Source organism: Rhyacophila brunnea, unplaced genomic scaffold (genome assembly GCF_057557595.1).
Source record: "Rhyacophila brunnea isolate RB1 unplaced genomic scaffold, BYU_Rbru_1.0 scaffold_1, whole genome shotgun sequence".
Lineage (NCBI taxonomy): Eukaryota > Metazoa > Arthropoda > Insecta > Trichoptera > Rhyacophilidae > Rhyacophila > Rhyacophila brunnea.
In genome coordinates this window covers 20,605,772-20,619,743 of record NW_028232751.1, presented here as the reverse complement: position 1 = coordinate 20,619,743, position 13,972 = coordinate 20,605,772, and the positions used below count along the sequence as shown (strand labels likewise).

The 13,972-nt window shown below is 32.5% G+C and overlaps 1 protein-coding gene across 2 annotated transcripts in view; it reads left to right on the top strand.

Moving 5' to 3' along the window:
• Positions 1 to 9,146, top strand: part of fax (failed axon connections) — an 84,137-nt gene extending 74,991 nt beyond the window's left edge. The window contains exons 2-6 of one of the 2 annotated variants that reach the window (XM_085942205.1): positions 714 to 849; positions 3,680 to 3,882; positions 3,988 to 4,125; positions 5,897 to 6,178; positions 8,706 to 9,146. In XM_085942205.1, coding sequence (XP_085798331.1) covers positions 714 to 849; positions 3,680 to 3,882; positions 3,988 to 4,125; positions 5,897 to 6,178; positions 8,706 to 8,789 — 843 coding nt within the window. In that variant the 3' untranslated portion in view covers positions 8,790 to 9,146. Of the gene's footprint in view, positions 1 to 713; positions 850 to 3,679; positions 3,883 to 3,978; positions 4,126 to 5,896; positions 6,179 to 8,705 lie in introns of both variants that reach the window. The other variant, XM_085942196.1, reaches the window with a different exon arrangement.
• Positions 9,147 to 13,972: the final 4,826 nt, after the last annotated feature.

Below are 13,972 nucleotides of genomic sequence, written 5' to 3'. Positions count from 1 at the left end.
AACTGAAGAGGAAATTACTTACATAAAATAATATGACTAACATTCTAGTAATAGAGTATATTATTTTCTTTAATTTCATTCATAACCCAAGACAAGATATATAAATTAAAAATAAATTAATGTAGTTACAAATTATAATGTATGCAAATCCAATTTCGCTGTTGTTACTTGTGATAAACACATCTAAGAAAAAATAGGGTACAGTTCTGTTATGAGGAATACAGCGGAAAACACATTTTGAAAATAGCCGATATACTGGATTATTTATTAGTTTGGGTTAGTTTAGGTTAGGTTTGGTCAGGTTAACCTAACAAATAATCCAGTATATCGGCTATTTTCAAAATGTTTATTCCGCTGTATTCCTCATAACCGAACTGTAGGTACCAAAAATAGACAATGGTGAAAGATATTTAAAATAGTATTATTGTGAACACTTGAATAGCAACGAAATCTAATTGTGTAATATATTATAAAAAGTTATTGAGGCTAATGCCAGACTTGTGATTTTTGTGGATAAATTGATTTCAATTATTATTATAATATAGATTCTTTAAGAGGAGATAAATTTACTACTATTTTTTTATTGGAAACTGTAATTTTAAAAAAGTCACCAGTTTGGGACCGGCCTTAGATTTTTCTTCCTTTCTGAATTACTCGATTTATACAATTTAATAAAATGATGGAATTTCTGATTTTGACATTATTGTTTTCAGAATATTGATCACAAGATGAAACATAGATCGCGCAAGGGTCAGCTGCCATTTGTCGAGCTCAACGGGGAAGAGGTGGCAGACAGTACCATCATTATTAAAGATTTGTCGCAAAAATTCAACAAGGATTTGGATGCAGGTATGTGTTTGAAGAACTTTGAAATATAACTTCTATAATGTGGACATTTTATTAATGCTATCTAAGGCAATGACATTATTAATGGACGACGCACTCAGTACAGTAGCTAGCAAGTAAATTCGCCCATAGTGACATTCGCACGTGCATAGGTAGACGTCACGCAATATCCATTATGCGATATCACGCATCGGGAATTTATAGCAATATCACCTTTATTGTAACGGTGTTAGAACAGTGTTTCTAGTATCAATGTTCGTTTGAGCGAACCTGTTCGAACCGAACCATTCGGCAGACCCGACAAAAAGTTTCGGGAATTTATAGCAATATCAACTTTATTGTAATGGCGTTAGAACAGATTATGCCATTCTGACCCGACAAAAAAGTGAGTGTCATTTTTTTTTCCAGATGCTTCGTCCATATTAATGTCATTGATCTAAGGAATTAAAAATCTCCACATGCTATTTCACACCACACCCAAGGCTTGACACATTGCCCACAACACAAAACTCACGATATAACTAATATATTGATTGATAGGTAGGTACTCGATAATATTGTTGATGAATTTCATCAAAAATGTTGAACTTCTGATGCTTAAAATACACCAGGATCTTTTTTTATTGTAAAACGGTATTATAATGGGGCATCAACAAAATATTATACACTGTACGATCACTGCCAGATACGAGATATCTCGTCAAATGGTCCAAGTTCGCTACGCCAGATACGAGATATCTCAGCTGTACTAATAATTTGGTCAAAAGAAATAATTTCAAAATAGGACACATACTGACATCTATCAGAATGTTCCTAAAACATTTTACCATATTAGTTTTTACTTTGAATTTTGTCAAGTGTTACAACTGAGATTTTAGAGATGTCGTAGTTTTTTGATTTTTTTTCGCAAATTATATTTGGCTTGTTTGGTACTGCCAAGGCCTTTTTTGGTTGTTACAGCACCATCTTTAGATTAATAAAGCCTGAGCATATCTTTTTGTACAAGCAACGAGTGGTCCACTGTTCAACTGTCAAAATCAGATCCCAGATTGCTTGACGTATTGATTCGCCCTTTCTCGTAAATTGAATTATAAAAATATCTCAAATCAAATATATTAACTGTCTGTGTTATTTTATAAATACTATGCATCCCTGTTATTCATCAGCTGTCAAAGTCAGACTAGTCCTTCACACAAAAACCGGTGGTGATATCGATTTTCAAAAAATATGTAGAATTGATCTTTGCATTACATTTGTAGAAGGTGTGTTAATGCTAGTGTATTATTTATCATGTAACTCATCTATCCAAATCAAACCATTCCCTGTGTGAACACGACAGACGCGTCAGTATGGGCACTCTATAGAACAATGACAGGTCATCCATAGACAACGGGAGGGGCGGAAAAGGTAGAACCAGTCATTGTGAATGTATCGGCTTTCTACCTAAGTCGGCAATGGTTGTTATCATATTTGGTTTTTGGGTTGTTACCATTTGTTTTTCCGTCAGTTAAACTGAACCAGTTTTGACACACTTAGAAAAGCATACACGTTCATTCACCTCACAGTGCATTTCACTACATTATGATTATGACAAACTGGACAGACTGCCCCTAGCTTCAATTTCAAGGGTCATTTTTTAAATCTTTCTTAACCATGCCTGTGAGCAGCTGAAGGAGAATGATCATATTGATTTAATATCTGAGGTTACATATCCAAGAGAACCTTTTACCGCTTCTACTGTCTTTTTTTTAACTTACTTACATCATATACATAGTTTTTCTTTTTTGATACAGTTCAAATTTAGTCTTGGCCATACCTGAACAAAAATGAACCATAAGTGCGAGTGAGTAAGCATTCGGCACGCTTATATCTCCGCTCTATGCGTAAGAATAAGATAGAATTCCTTCGGCTGAATTTAAAAAAATATGAAAACTTTGATTTGGCTGATTACATGCATTTAAAAACTGTGAGCACGTGTTGCTGAAAATTATTGTTTTTGTGTTAAATATAAAGTTAGTGGTAATTATTTTTAGTTATTTTAATAGAACATTTTGTGAAAATTTGGTGGTCGTACTAAGAAGCAACACGATGGTATAACGTTTCATAGTTAAGTTAATAATAATAAAATCATTGTTCTACTGTGCGTTATACGCTAGAAATGCGGCTTCATTTTTCCTAAAAATAGGCCCACCCTATAATATCATTACTCTGAAGTCTTGGCACTTTCCACCCAAAAAACTTACTTATTTATATGTATGTCTTTATTTTTCTTGGTGTCATTTTCAATCAAAAGTTGACAACCAAATTGCAATACATCAGCGACAACAAATAATCGATTTACAAATGTCTTTCAATCTTTCAGCCAAACAAGTTAAATTTAAACACACAAATATTGATTCATGTTACGCATTACGCTATCTGAAACGACTATATTTTTTTCTCGGCATTGCGGCCCAGAGTAGGGTTTAGCCTCCTCCACAGACAGGAGTCTGCCTCGCTAACCCTCTCTTTGTCTAGATCTTTCCATCTCTTCATAACCTTACTATAAACAAAGCGTATCAAAGTTTTTCAGAATTACTATAAATTTTAATATTATATTGAAATTATTTCATAAAGATGTCATTTTAAATTGAATGCATAATGCCAAACAATTATTGAATATAATATTGATATTGTTCATGAAGCACAATGCCCAAAATGCGACGATTAAGAGTTTGAATCCCATTCGTTGAAACTATTTTTCATTTTTATTCTAATAGTTATGGTATGAAAAATTATATAAATCACTGTTGAAGAATTAAATGCTTCATTATGTTTTAACGAATGATTTCAGGACTTACTGCAGATCAGCGCAATGTAGCTCATGCTATGATATCTATGATCGAAAACCACTTGGTGTGGATCGTGTTCTGGTGGCGCACTAAATATCCTGATAGCGTCATCAAGGGATACAAAGTAAATCTGCAGCACGCGCTCGGTACAAGAATACCAAATGGTATTCTCAACTTTTTCTTCAAATTTGCTTTCGGCCGCAAGGTACTCATCCCACTTTTATTATATCTGTGTAGTATTTGTGCATGCCGTTGTTGTAATGTGTTGTAATTAATTTTATTGTTTATTTGACATACCTAGTGGTTCCAGGGATCCAAGAAAGTGAAGGCGCAAGGAATCGGAGTCCACAAACCGGAGGAAATCGCTGAGTTCGGAAATAACGATCTGCGTGTCCTATCCAACATATTGGCTGATAAACCATTCTTCTTTGGAGATGAACCTACTAATGTAAGTACGAAAAAATTATAGTTCGGTAAACTCCCGATTATCCGTGCATGAATTTAATTTTTAAAAAATTCGCTCGCTTTCGTAAACATGAACCTTGCTTTGGAAAATTCAAAATTATATTTGAAAGATTCTTGCAAATAAACCAAAATCACAGATTTTCTTAATAAATAATGAGAATTAAACATCTTAAAATAATTGTCTGCTTTAGAAATGTGTAATACAGTCGAACTTGGTTATTACGGGGAAGATGGGACTGACTGAATTTGCTCTTTATAAGCGGTACTCATTATATCAGAGAATAGGTATTTTTAAATGAGCAGTCAAATCTGAAAACCATCGTAAAAATCCCCGAAACAAGCATGGCCTTCATAAACTACAAAAGAAGTTGTTTATTGTAATGAACACTGGTAGGTACCTACGGGCTTCACAAACCTTGGATTTTTCAACCATGTGCGTGGATACTTTTTCATTGTTGTTGGCGAAAACAACAATTAACTAGTGTCATAAACGTAATCCAAATGTTTATAAACGATCGACACATAACAGTATTTTAGCTCAGTATATCTGATAAGTTGTTCATAGATTTACTTGAATGTGCTAAGGAGTATGGGTCTGTTGTGAGAATTTCAAATTTTATTTTCTCTAAATCTCAACTTACACAATTCAATGTAACAAGTACTTGCGTCAATCACCTTAGACCAAGGCCATCTATAGTCAGGTCAAATTTGCGAGTTCCAATTGTATTGCTAGTTATTGTTTAAACGTCAAATGCGATGTGGTAACTTGTGGCAATAAATGATTGCATGTTTCGTTTGTACTGATTAACGTACATTTTTTTTCAATATTAAATAATACACATTTCTACAAACGTCAAATTCCGCATCAGCTATCTCATAACCCGATTACTTCATAAATATTTATTGGGAATACTTCGTCTAATATTCAATTCTGTGACGTTCATCTAATACCATTTTGTGGATTTTCGTCACCATTTCTGGCGTGGTCACCTCATTTGGTCGACCACTGCGATGTTCGTTTTGGCAGCTCGTCCGAGCTCGATTAAACTCAGCCACCCAATATGTTACTGGAGTAAACAAAGGTAAACAAAGGAGCAGACACCCCCAGAGTAGAATCTAGCGCCGCTTTGATATTGGTTGGACTGAAGCCTTTCAAATGAAAGTATTGTATCACATAACTATGACCAATTTTTTCCATGTTTACAAATTTACTTAGAGTGTTCACTGTTGATGGCTGACAAATAATTACTGAACAACGTAGCGTCGTCAGACTTCAAACTTAGGCTTTATAAGGTTGATACTTTCTATCATAGTCATTATTTTCAAACAACAACTGCTATCTATACGTCAGGTCGGGTACTTCTGGGACTACCGGTATATATATTTTCAAACTCATATATACCTTTTTAATGCCTGACATTTTGGTACCGCCCGCGATTGATGCATTTAGTTTATCAATTATGGATTACCCATTGTTATTTGTTATTAGTAGGTACATATATATTATTATTGACATTTCTCATTAGCTAACTTTAGTAAATTACTAATACCCCAATACCAGAAATATTTTTGTATGTTTGAAGATTCAAATAATGTATTATCACTTTATATTCTTATACTGGCAGCCCGTCCTATTATTAAAAATAATAGTTGAATGTTGTCCACGAGTATGAAAAAGTTGAGGACTCTAATGGAAGTAGGTGTAATCAAACAAATGCAGACTCAATTAACATAATGTACTTGATTATTTTCAGCTGGACATAGTTGCTTTCGCAAATCTTGCTCAAATACATTTTATTGACAAAGAAATTTCCTACGGCCTGAGAGACTACATGACTACTGAATGCCCAAATCTCGTTGGTCACGTGTCCCGCATGAAGGAACGGTGCTTCCCCGACTGGGAGGACATCTGCGCTACACTCGATCTCAACTCGCACCTTCCCAAGCCAGTCAAGGATGTCAAAGAAGGGAAGGAAGGTACCGGACCTGCAGAGAAGCCTGTGCCAATTATCGAAGGAGACTTAGAAAAAGAAAAGGTATAGTAAACTATTAATTGGCTATTATCGACGCAATATAAATTGTCTATTGGCCGAAATTGGAAATAAAATCACTAGGTACTATCCAAAATAAACACCTACAATAAAAAAAGACAAGTTATAAATTTCGCACCTAAGCGGAACATAATATTACGTGCCTTCAAGAAGTAGAAGTAATGTTAAACTTTTTTTTAAATGAGGAATGGTGCTTAGTCTGGATTGCTGTGGATGTTTCGTTTAATTCTAAATGTAAGCCCAGAAGTGTAAGTATAAAGTGATTTTTTTTTTTTGATTTATGTATCTCAAAAAACAAAATTAACACATTGAACACAGTGGCCATTATTTGATATTGATAAATCTTCTTATCTAACAAGTAATATATCAACAATCATTACCAAATAAAAGAATAGGAAATGAAAACAGTAACATGTGAAGCGGCTAGTTTCAAAAGCCCCTAAAACGGTTTTAGGTAGTTCTGAGAAAAATGAGAAAAACGATTTTAGGTGGTTTTGAGAAAAATGAGAAAAAATCATTTCTATTAAATCTATGTATTTATTTTTTAATTCGTTACATTCTAAAGAGTATTTTGGCTTTGCATTTTAGGGGTATTTGAAAAGCACACCCACCCATTTTAGCGGGTTTTGAAATTTACCCTAATTTTTGATCATACGTATTAACGGTTTTTGGCGTTTTATAAAGTTCAATCTTTGGCCATAATATAGGTAACAAAAATATCCATCTGAATACATATCTAATTCAAAAATTTTCAAAAACCGTTTTAGGGGCTTTTGAAACTAGGCGCTTCATGTAAAGTAAATAAAAATTAGTGTACATACATAATATACATAACCAATAGAAAAAATCTTTTTGAAAAAAGTAAGACACCCTGGCAGGGAATCGAAACCTGCATCTCCTGGGTTTACGCCCCGTCCGTCCATTACCTCTATGCTACAAGGTGACATACTAATTGCGACAAATTTCAACTATTGGCCTTTTTTAATACCTACTCATCAGCGCTCTTCTAAATCACAAAACACAATAGTTACTTTTTTCAAAAAGCAAGCAAGCGCTTCATTCAGAAATTGGGCTCCAGATGTTATGATTAAGAAAAATCGGTATTAACGATTTACTTTTAATACTAAAGATTCCTCAACAGCATCTCAATTTGGAATGGTCAATCAGTAATATTGAATCGGTGTTCAAGCCATGGATTTTGTAAAATGAATTCAGCTGTGCTCTGTCTAACGGAACATTAATTTGTGTTTCTTCATGACCAGTCAAATTTGATACCATTTGACGAAATGCATAAACGAATACCAATTTAGTAAAATTACAGGAATATCATTTATCACGCTGACTCATATATTTTAATCAGTCATATGTGAATGTTGCACATGTATTCCCCATTATTTTGATTTTTGTTTCGACACTAGTGTGTATTGGTGGGTCAGAGTTTTGTCAAGTCACGAATCAATATATTATAGTCTTTAGAATGCTATTAAATATTGTCAAACACTGCTCTGAAATATCAATTATATTGTGGTTTCACTGCTGGTGTTGGAGTTTCTGTGAATATCACTAAACTCAGCTGTGATCTGTACACCTTCCAACTATCTCTAATAAAAAAAAAATACAGAAGTGGCCATTGCTGGGGCGAAAGTGACATTTTACAATTAAGGTGTCTGTCAAAAATTGTAAAAGAAATTGACAGAAGTCATTTGAAAAATGATTCTTAAGCCTCAAATATATTATGATGCACGTCGCGTACTATCACGTGACGTCACAGTGAACTGCCGCTACGGGAAAAAAAGTGTGTAATGTCGTTTTTATTGGTGTTTAAAATGTTGATGAAAGACTGATGCTCCCATCCCATAGCACATTTTGAAAATTTAAATGAACATTGTCAGTTGGCAAAATCTACCAAAATCACCAGAACAACAATGAGGTCGCCTCACGCGTACCGCACTGCATCGACACCCGCATGACTCAATGAATGTTTTTTATCATTTTTTACATGCCTACACATTTTCGACTCATGTCAAATTCGCGTGTTTTTTTGTTTTTACTGGTTGGCGCTATGTATTTTTGATAAGAATGTTGAATCTTGAAAATGTTGAAGAAATCTATGGTCTGCAGTTTGGGTTCTGTTGAAAATATTATCTATGGATGTAATATCGCAAGTAATTTTAACGTACACACACGTAGAAACTGTTAAAATTAATGGAAATTAGCATGAATAATGAATAATAATTAAAAATATTAATACATTAAAGTTGGCACTCTCTATCACTGAATTTACAAAGATAGTGTTCGTTGAAAATATTCTGCAAAATGACGAAATCATAGACTAAATTTGTCACTGTGACAGTATGACAGTACGCAACGTGCATCATAATGTATTTGAAGCATTACTTGCCAGTATCATTTTTGAATTTTGGTATCATCTCATGGAAATTTAACATTTTTTTCAAAATACTCTAGTATGTATAATGATTTTATCCTAATATTTTCTTCGTTGTTTATACAGGTTGAGGAAAAGGAGAAAGATATGGAAAAGGAGACTGAGGAGAATAAAGAAAAGGAGAACGAAAAAGAGAAGGACACAAAATAAGTGAAGACTTTCACACGACACGTCCGCTGTTTTAATCAAATTCTTTCATAAAAATCGTATTGATGTTTTTACTTAAAATTAAATGGAGGGGAATCAAAATTGTTTCATAAATCTTCAATTACATTCTTACATAATTATTCCTTCAAGTTACTTTTGTTTCCTGACAAAGCAGTGGAGCTTCATTATGTTTATTTTGACATTCTATCACTTTATTTTGTGCATTTAACGATGCCGCATTCTTTTACATTACGAGCATAACCATATTATGCATTCATTTTTTACCCATACTAAATTTTAAGGTGACCCATTTTATTGATAGAATTTTGTATTTTTTTACGTTTAACAAGTTTTTACTACAAAAAAAAATTATAAAAAAAAAACGTCTGAATGCCTCCCAAGACTGTATTCATTAAAATACTTCATATAAGTCTATGCATAGCCATTTGTGTAAGAAAATATTACTGATAAATAGGTGGCCATTTCAAAATGTTTAAATTTAATGGTCTTGATGTGCATTATTACTAACTATAAAATAATCTAACAGAAACTCAATTTTTTGGTGGTTATTGCACCAACTTTATGTCATAGCAGTAAGATTTTCTGGTTTTATGCAATATAATTATTAATAGGATGTGACTTAGATATACATATTATTATAACTAATAAATATTGAAAAATTGCACACTTCAATAATAATTATTTTGCTTTATATTTTTGTAAGTAATTTTAATTTTACTATTCTATATTTTTTATTTTATTACTTCAATTTATTCATATTATAATATGTTTTATTTAGTTTTTTTTTATTTAACATTTTAATTCTGTAAAGTAAAATTATAAATCTGAATGCACAATTATTTCTGTGAATATTTTTGATTTTCTTTATTTACACGTCATGATTTCACCTTTCTTAATTGGAAAGTTTATTGAATTAGGTATATTTGCAAGCAAGGATATATTAACGATTTCTTTTGTAGTTTTTGACATATCTAGTTAAGTAAAAGGGTGTTAGTCTGTATAACAGAGCACGCCTACAATCATCGCTGATCACACTGCCAATAATCAGGAATGAGGCGTACTGCCAGTCAATGGCCGCCATTAAGTTAAGAGTAAACGTTTCTGCAAAGCCATCTATTATAAAATAATTGTATAACCAACGAGTAGATGGCATTTGCTAAATATGATTAATTTTTAAAATACTTGAACCATTAAAGTAAATGTCTAATTAAATTAATCCAATTTTTTCATATAAAAATGAATGACACGAATATTAACTTTTAATGAAGTTGCCAAATTTGAAATTATTATTATTTTGTATACTTCCTATTCAGGAGACTTAAGTGGTTCACAATTCTGTGGGTCATAAGTGAATTGATTAAATTTAAATAAAAATTCAATTCAAGTTTTCATCATAATATAACGTTTTTTTTCTCTTCGAAATTATAATACTGTAAACAATATAACTTTGTAATTTTATATTTTGACTCACAGAATTGGGATATATTATATTTAGAATATATTACGATGTAGGACTATTGTATAATACACCTAGCAGTGTCCTCTGTCAGATTTGCTGGAGATGCAAGTATCATTATTAATATAAAATACCATGACCTAAATGTTTCTCTATTTCATCTTGCTGTAAGTGTACGTAGCTATAGATTTATATCTGTATACCTTTTTATTATTATTTTAAAACTGTTTAAAAACTGATATCTCATTGAAAATTTTCTTTATTTAACTTTCCCATCATCAACCATATCAGACAAGATTTGATAGGTTTGTTTCTTTCCTTTTTTTATAATATTATGTTATAGTGTTTTGTAAAGTATATAATATTCATAGGAACTTATTTGTACGCCATAAATATACACTACCTATACAATATTAATTAATGTCAGAGCTTCAATCAAATTATTTGCATGTAGTAAAAAAAATGTGTATTTAAAATTTTATTACTAATAAAATTGATTACAACCAAATTTTTGGTTTTTATTGACTTGGACCCGAGAGATAAGCTAGGTTAATCAAAGATTGGAACTTTTCAGTAGAGACAAACAACTGAATTATTTCATTTAAAACCCATGTAATTTTAATTAAAATTAATATCTTGTGATAACTGGTGAAAACTATTAGAGTGAAAGTTGTTTTTTATTGTTCAGGTTCAGAAATATTCTATCAACATCAAATTTATCCTCTTTTTTATAAAATGAGTTTATCACTTGGTATTTACAACACATAAAAATTGTTTTAAGATATGTTTAGCTTTGTCTAGTATGAATACTGAACGTCTTTGCTTCTCTTCTTTTGGCATTCAGCACTTGAGGCCTGTACCAGTGGAAAACCTGTAGTATTTCCGGTACAGTTCGGTTATGAGGAATACAGCGGAAAACACATTTTGAAAATACCTGATATACTGGATTATTTGTTAGGTTAACATAACCAAACCTAACCTAACCTAACCCAACCTAACTTAACCTAAACTAAGAAATAATCCAGTATATTGGGTATTTTCAAAATGTGTTTTCCGCTGTATTCCTCATAACCGAACTGTACTGTATTTCCTTGGTTTGGTGGTCCATATGGAGGGAGATAGTCTTAGATTTAACCATCAGATTTCAAAGAATACCGCCACAGTTACTGTTTTTATTCTTAGAAATAGAACTACCAATCTACATATTTTTTTTGAAACTACATAATATCGTCTCTGTTCTGGCAGAACACACTAACTGGAGAATACTAGTTTTGAGTAATTTGACTTTGAAGTTGATAAAATATTTGAAATAATGGTCTATCATGTGAGTTTATTAAGTAATCGTAAAAAGGATGACTTTAAAATAAAGACTATTTATTTATTAAGAAGGTTTCCAGACGGAAAAGTTTGAAATAAGGAACATTTTGGTACTAACTCAATATGTCATTTTTTCGAATTATTGTCTTCTGCCAGATCAGTGACGATATGTAGACTGTCGCTGGATAAATGTGCTAATTGCAGTTGTGCTTGAACCTGAGGCATATAAGGCAACTCAAAGGCCACCACAATGACGTATTCTGTATTGATGAAATATTAACCCTTTCAAAGCATTACAAATCCAAGCTTAATGTGCGCGTTCTGATTTCAAGCATCAATAAATCGTAATAAATGTCAGTCAAACATACACAAATAGTCGTAAAAAATCAGTGTCAAGTTCAAAAGTGATTTTAACCAAACCTAATATTTTATGGGACTCTAAAAATAAACATTCGTAGCCTAAATCTGATAAGAAATCACGAACAAGATTGCTTCATAGAAAAAATGCCAGCTTACTCGAGTGCCGCCATGACAGTGACGTATCAGCGCTGGATAAGTGCGTCCATGACAGATGATAAACAGTTCAGTATTCTTGTAGTCTAAAACAGTTCAGTATTCTTGTAGTCTACCGGCTACCCAACCACTTAATAAATTTCGACAAATACTTATTTACACCCCATTTTTAAATATTATTAGTTTGTTTTGATAATTAATCGTAACGTTATACCTACACTAAACAGAACACATAAAATCAACACCTATGTTATACGTAATAATATTTTTTTAGCACTTCAAAATTTCAATAATTAAGCTTTTCATGATATTGTCTAAAACACGGGTATACAAATAACGGCACATTCACTCGGAACTCATATCTTGAATACTTTTTAGTTTTTGGTTTATGTTTTGAATTTCCACAAACATGACAGACTCTGCAAGGGTTTTGTCGTTTATTAGTGGGAGGAATTATATCTGGCATATTCAGGATCATGAATTGCTTCTCCCATTTCATCGCACAAATTAGTAGGGATATCCATTTTAAAATAATCACAAAAATTCGAACACGCAAAATATACATAGCTATCACAAAAATTGTTTTTAATTTTTTCGATTGTGTGAAAATGTTTATTCATTTAATTCAATTCACTTAACTATCTTTTCTTTATAAATGAATGATAACTGGGGTAAATAAACAATTTTTGTCCGTTTTACATAATAGTATAACCAGAAAATAGTATTTAAAAATGTTAATCAACGATAAACAAAGAGAAATATTAAATCGCGGACTCGTATATTTAAATTACACCTTGTTCAAATTATTTTCCGAAACTATTAACTCGCGGATAATATACTAGCAAATAGACGAATGAATGCAATCTCCAAAAGCATTCCTTTTGTAAAAATGTTTTGTAAATTCACTTTGATCAATGTAACTTTTGAATATTCTATTTAACAGTTTACGCACCAAATAGTTTTTCAATCACTAAAAAACAATATAACATTATATCGCGAAATCGTATTGTTACAAACGCGTCAGTAAAATGTCTTCAGCGCACATACACTGAGAAGTGCTAAGGCCAATTAAAAGTATATTAGTCTATGAGGCCAATATACGCGGCAAATTTGGAGTGACCTGATGACAGATATATTTTTTATCCGAGACATGCTCCCGAAAACTATTTATTTAAATTAGATAGAACAAAAGTTTAGGCTATACATCGACAGATATCAGGAGAAGGATGATTTCTAAATAAATAAAATCAATATTCGAATTTTTCGCACCTGCCCGAAAGCAGTACTAGGCAAACGAAAATCGAAATCACGCGTATAGGCTGACTAAAGTCAGTTGCCGCGTAAGAAGGGTTAAGGAGAAACAAATTTGATAATTAAATTCTCTTCTATGCCGCAATTAGTTAATTGGTAGTGATTAAAGTAAGAATTGGTGTAATTACGGCGAATAAGTTCGCTTTCGGCAGTTAACAGATTAAAGAAAACAAAAGGTGAAACGCCAACCACTTCGAGCAATTTAGACCCAATGCAGTTAATGCCTTGATGTCATGAAAACTCAGATGAACCTGTCACGTTGTTAGATGAGATGGTTTTAGAAGGTCTCGATAAGGTTTATGAAGAGACCCCAGTAGGTGCTTGGTCTTTGGACCGCGCCCGAGGAGATAGGTGGATAACGTTAAGAGGAATTCAGATACTGTGTGTGACCGACCACCGGGTAGAGAGAGACCTCGGGGTAGGGATGTCTGAAGAAAGATCTGCAGTTCGCCATGAACTGTGAATTAAGATTTGGAAGTTGGAGAATTACACACTGCGCCTGTACACATGCATGGATTTACTTGTACCAATAGTGTGTATGTGAAACTATCGCGATAATAACTGTTTA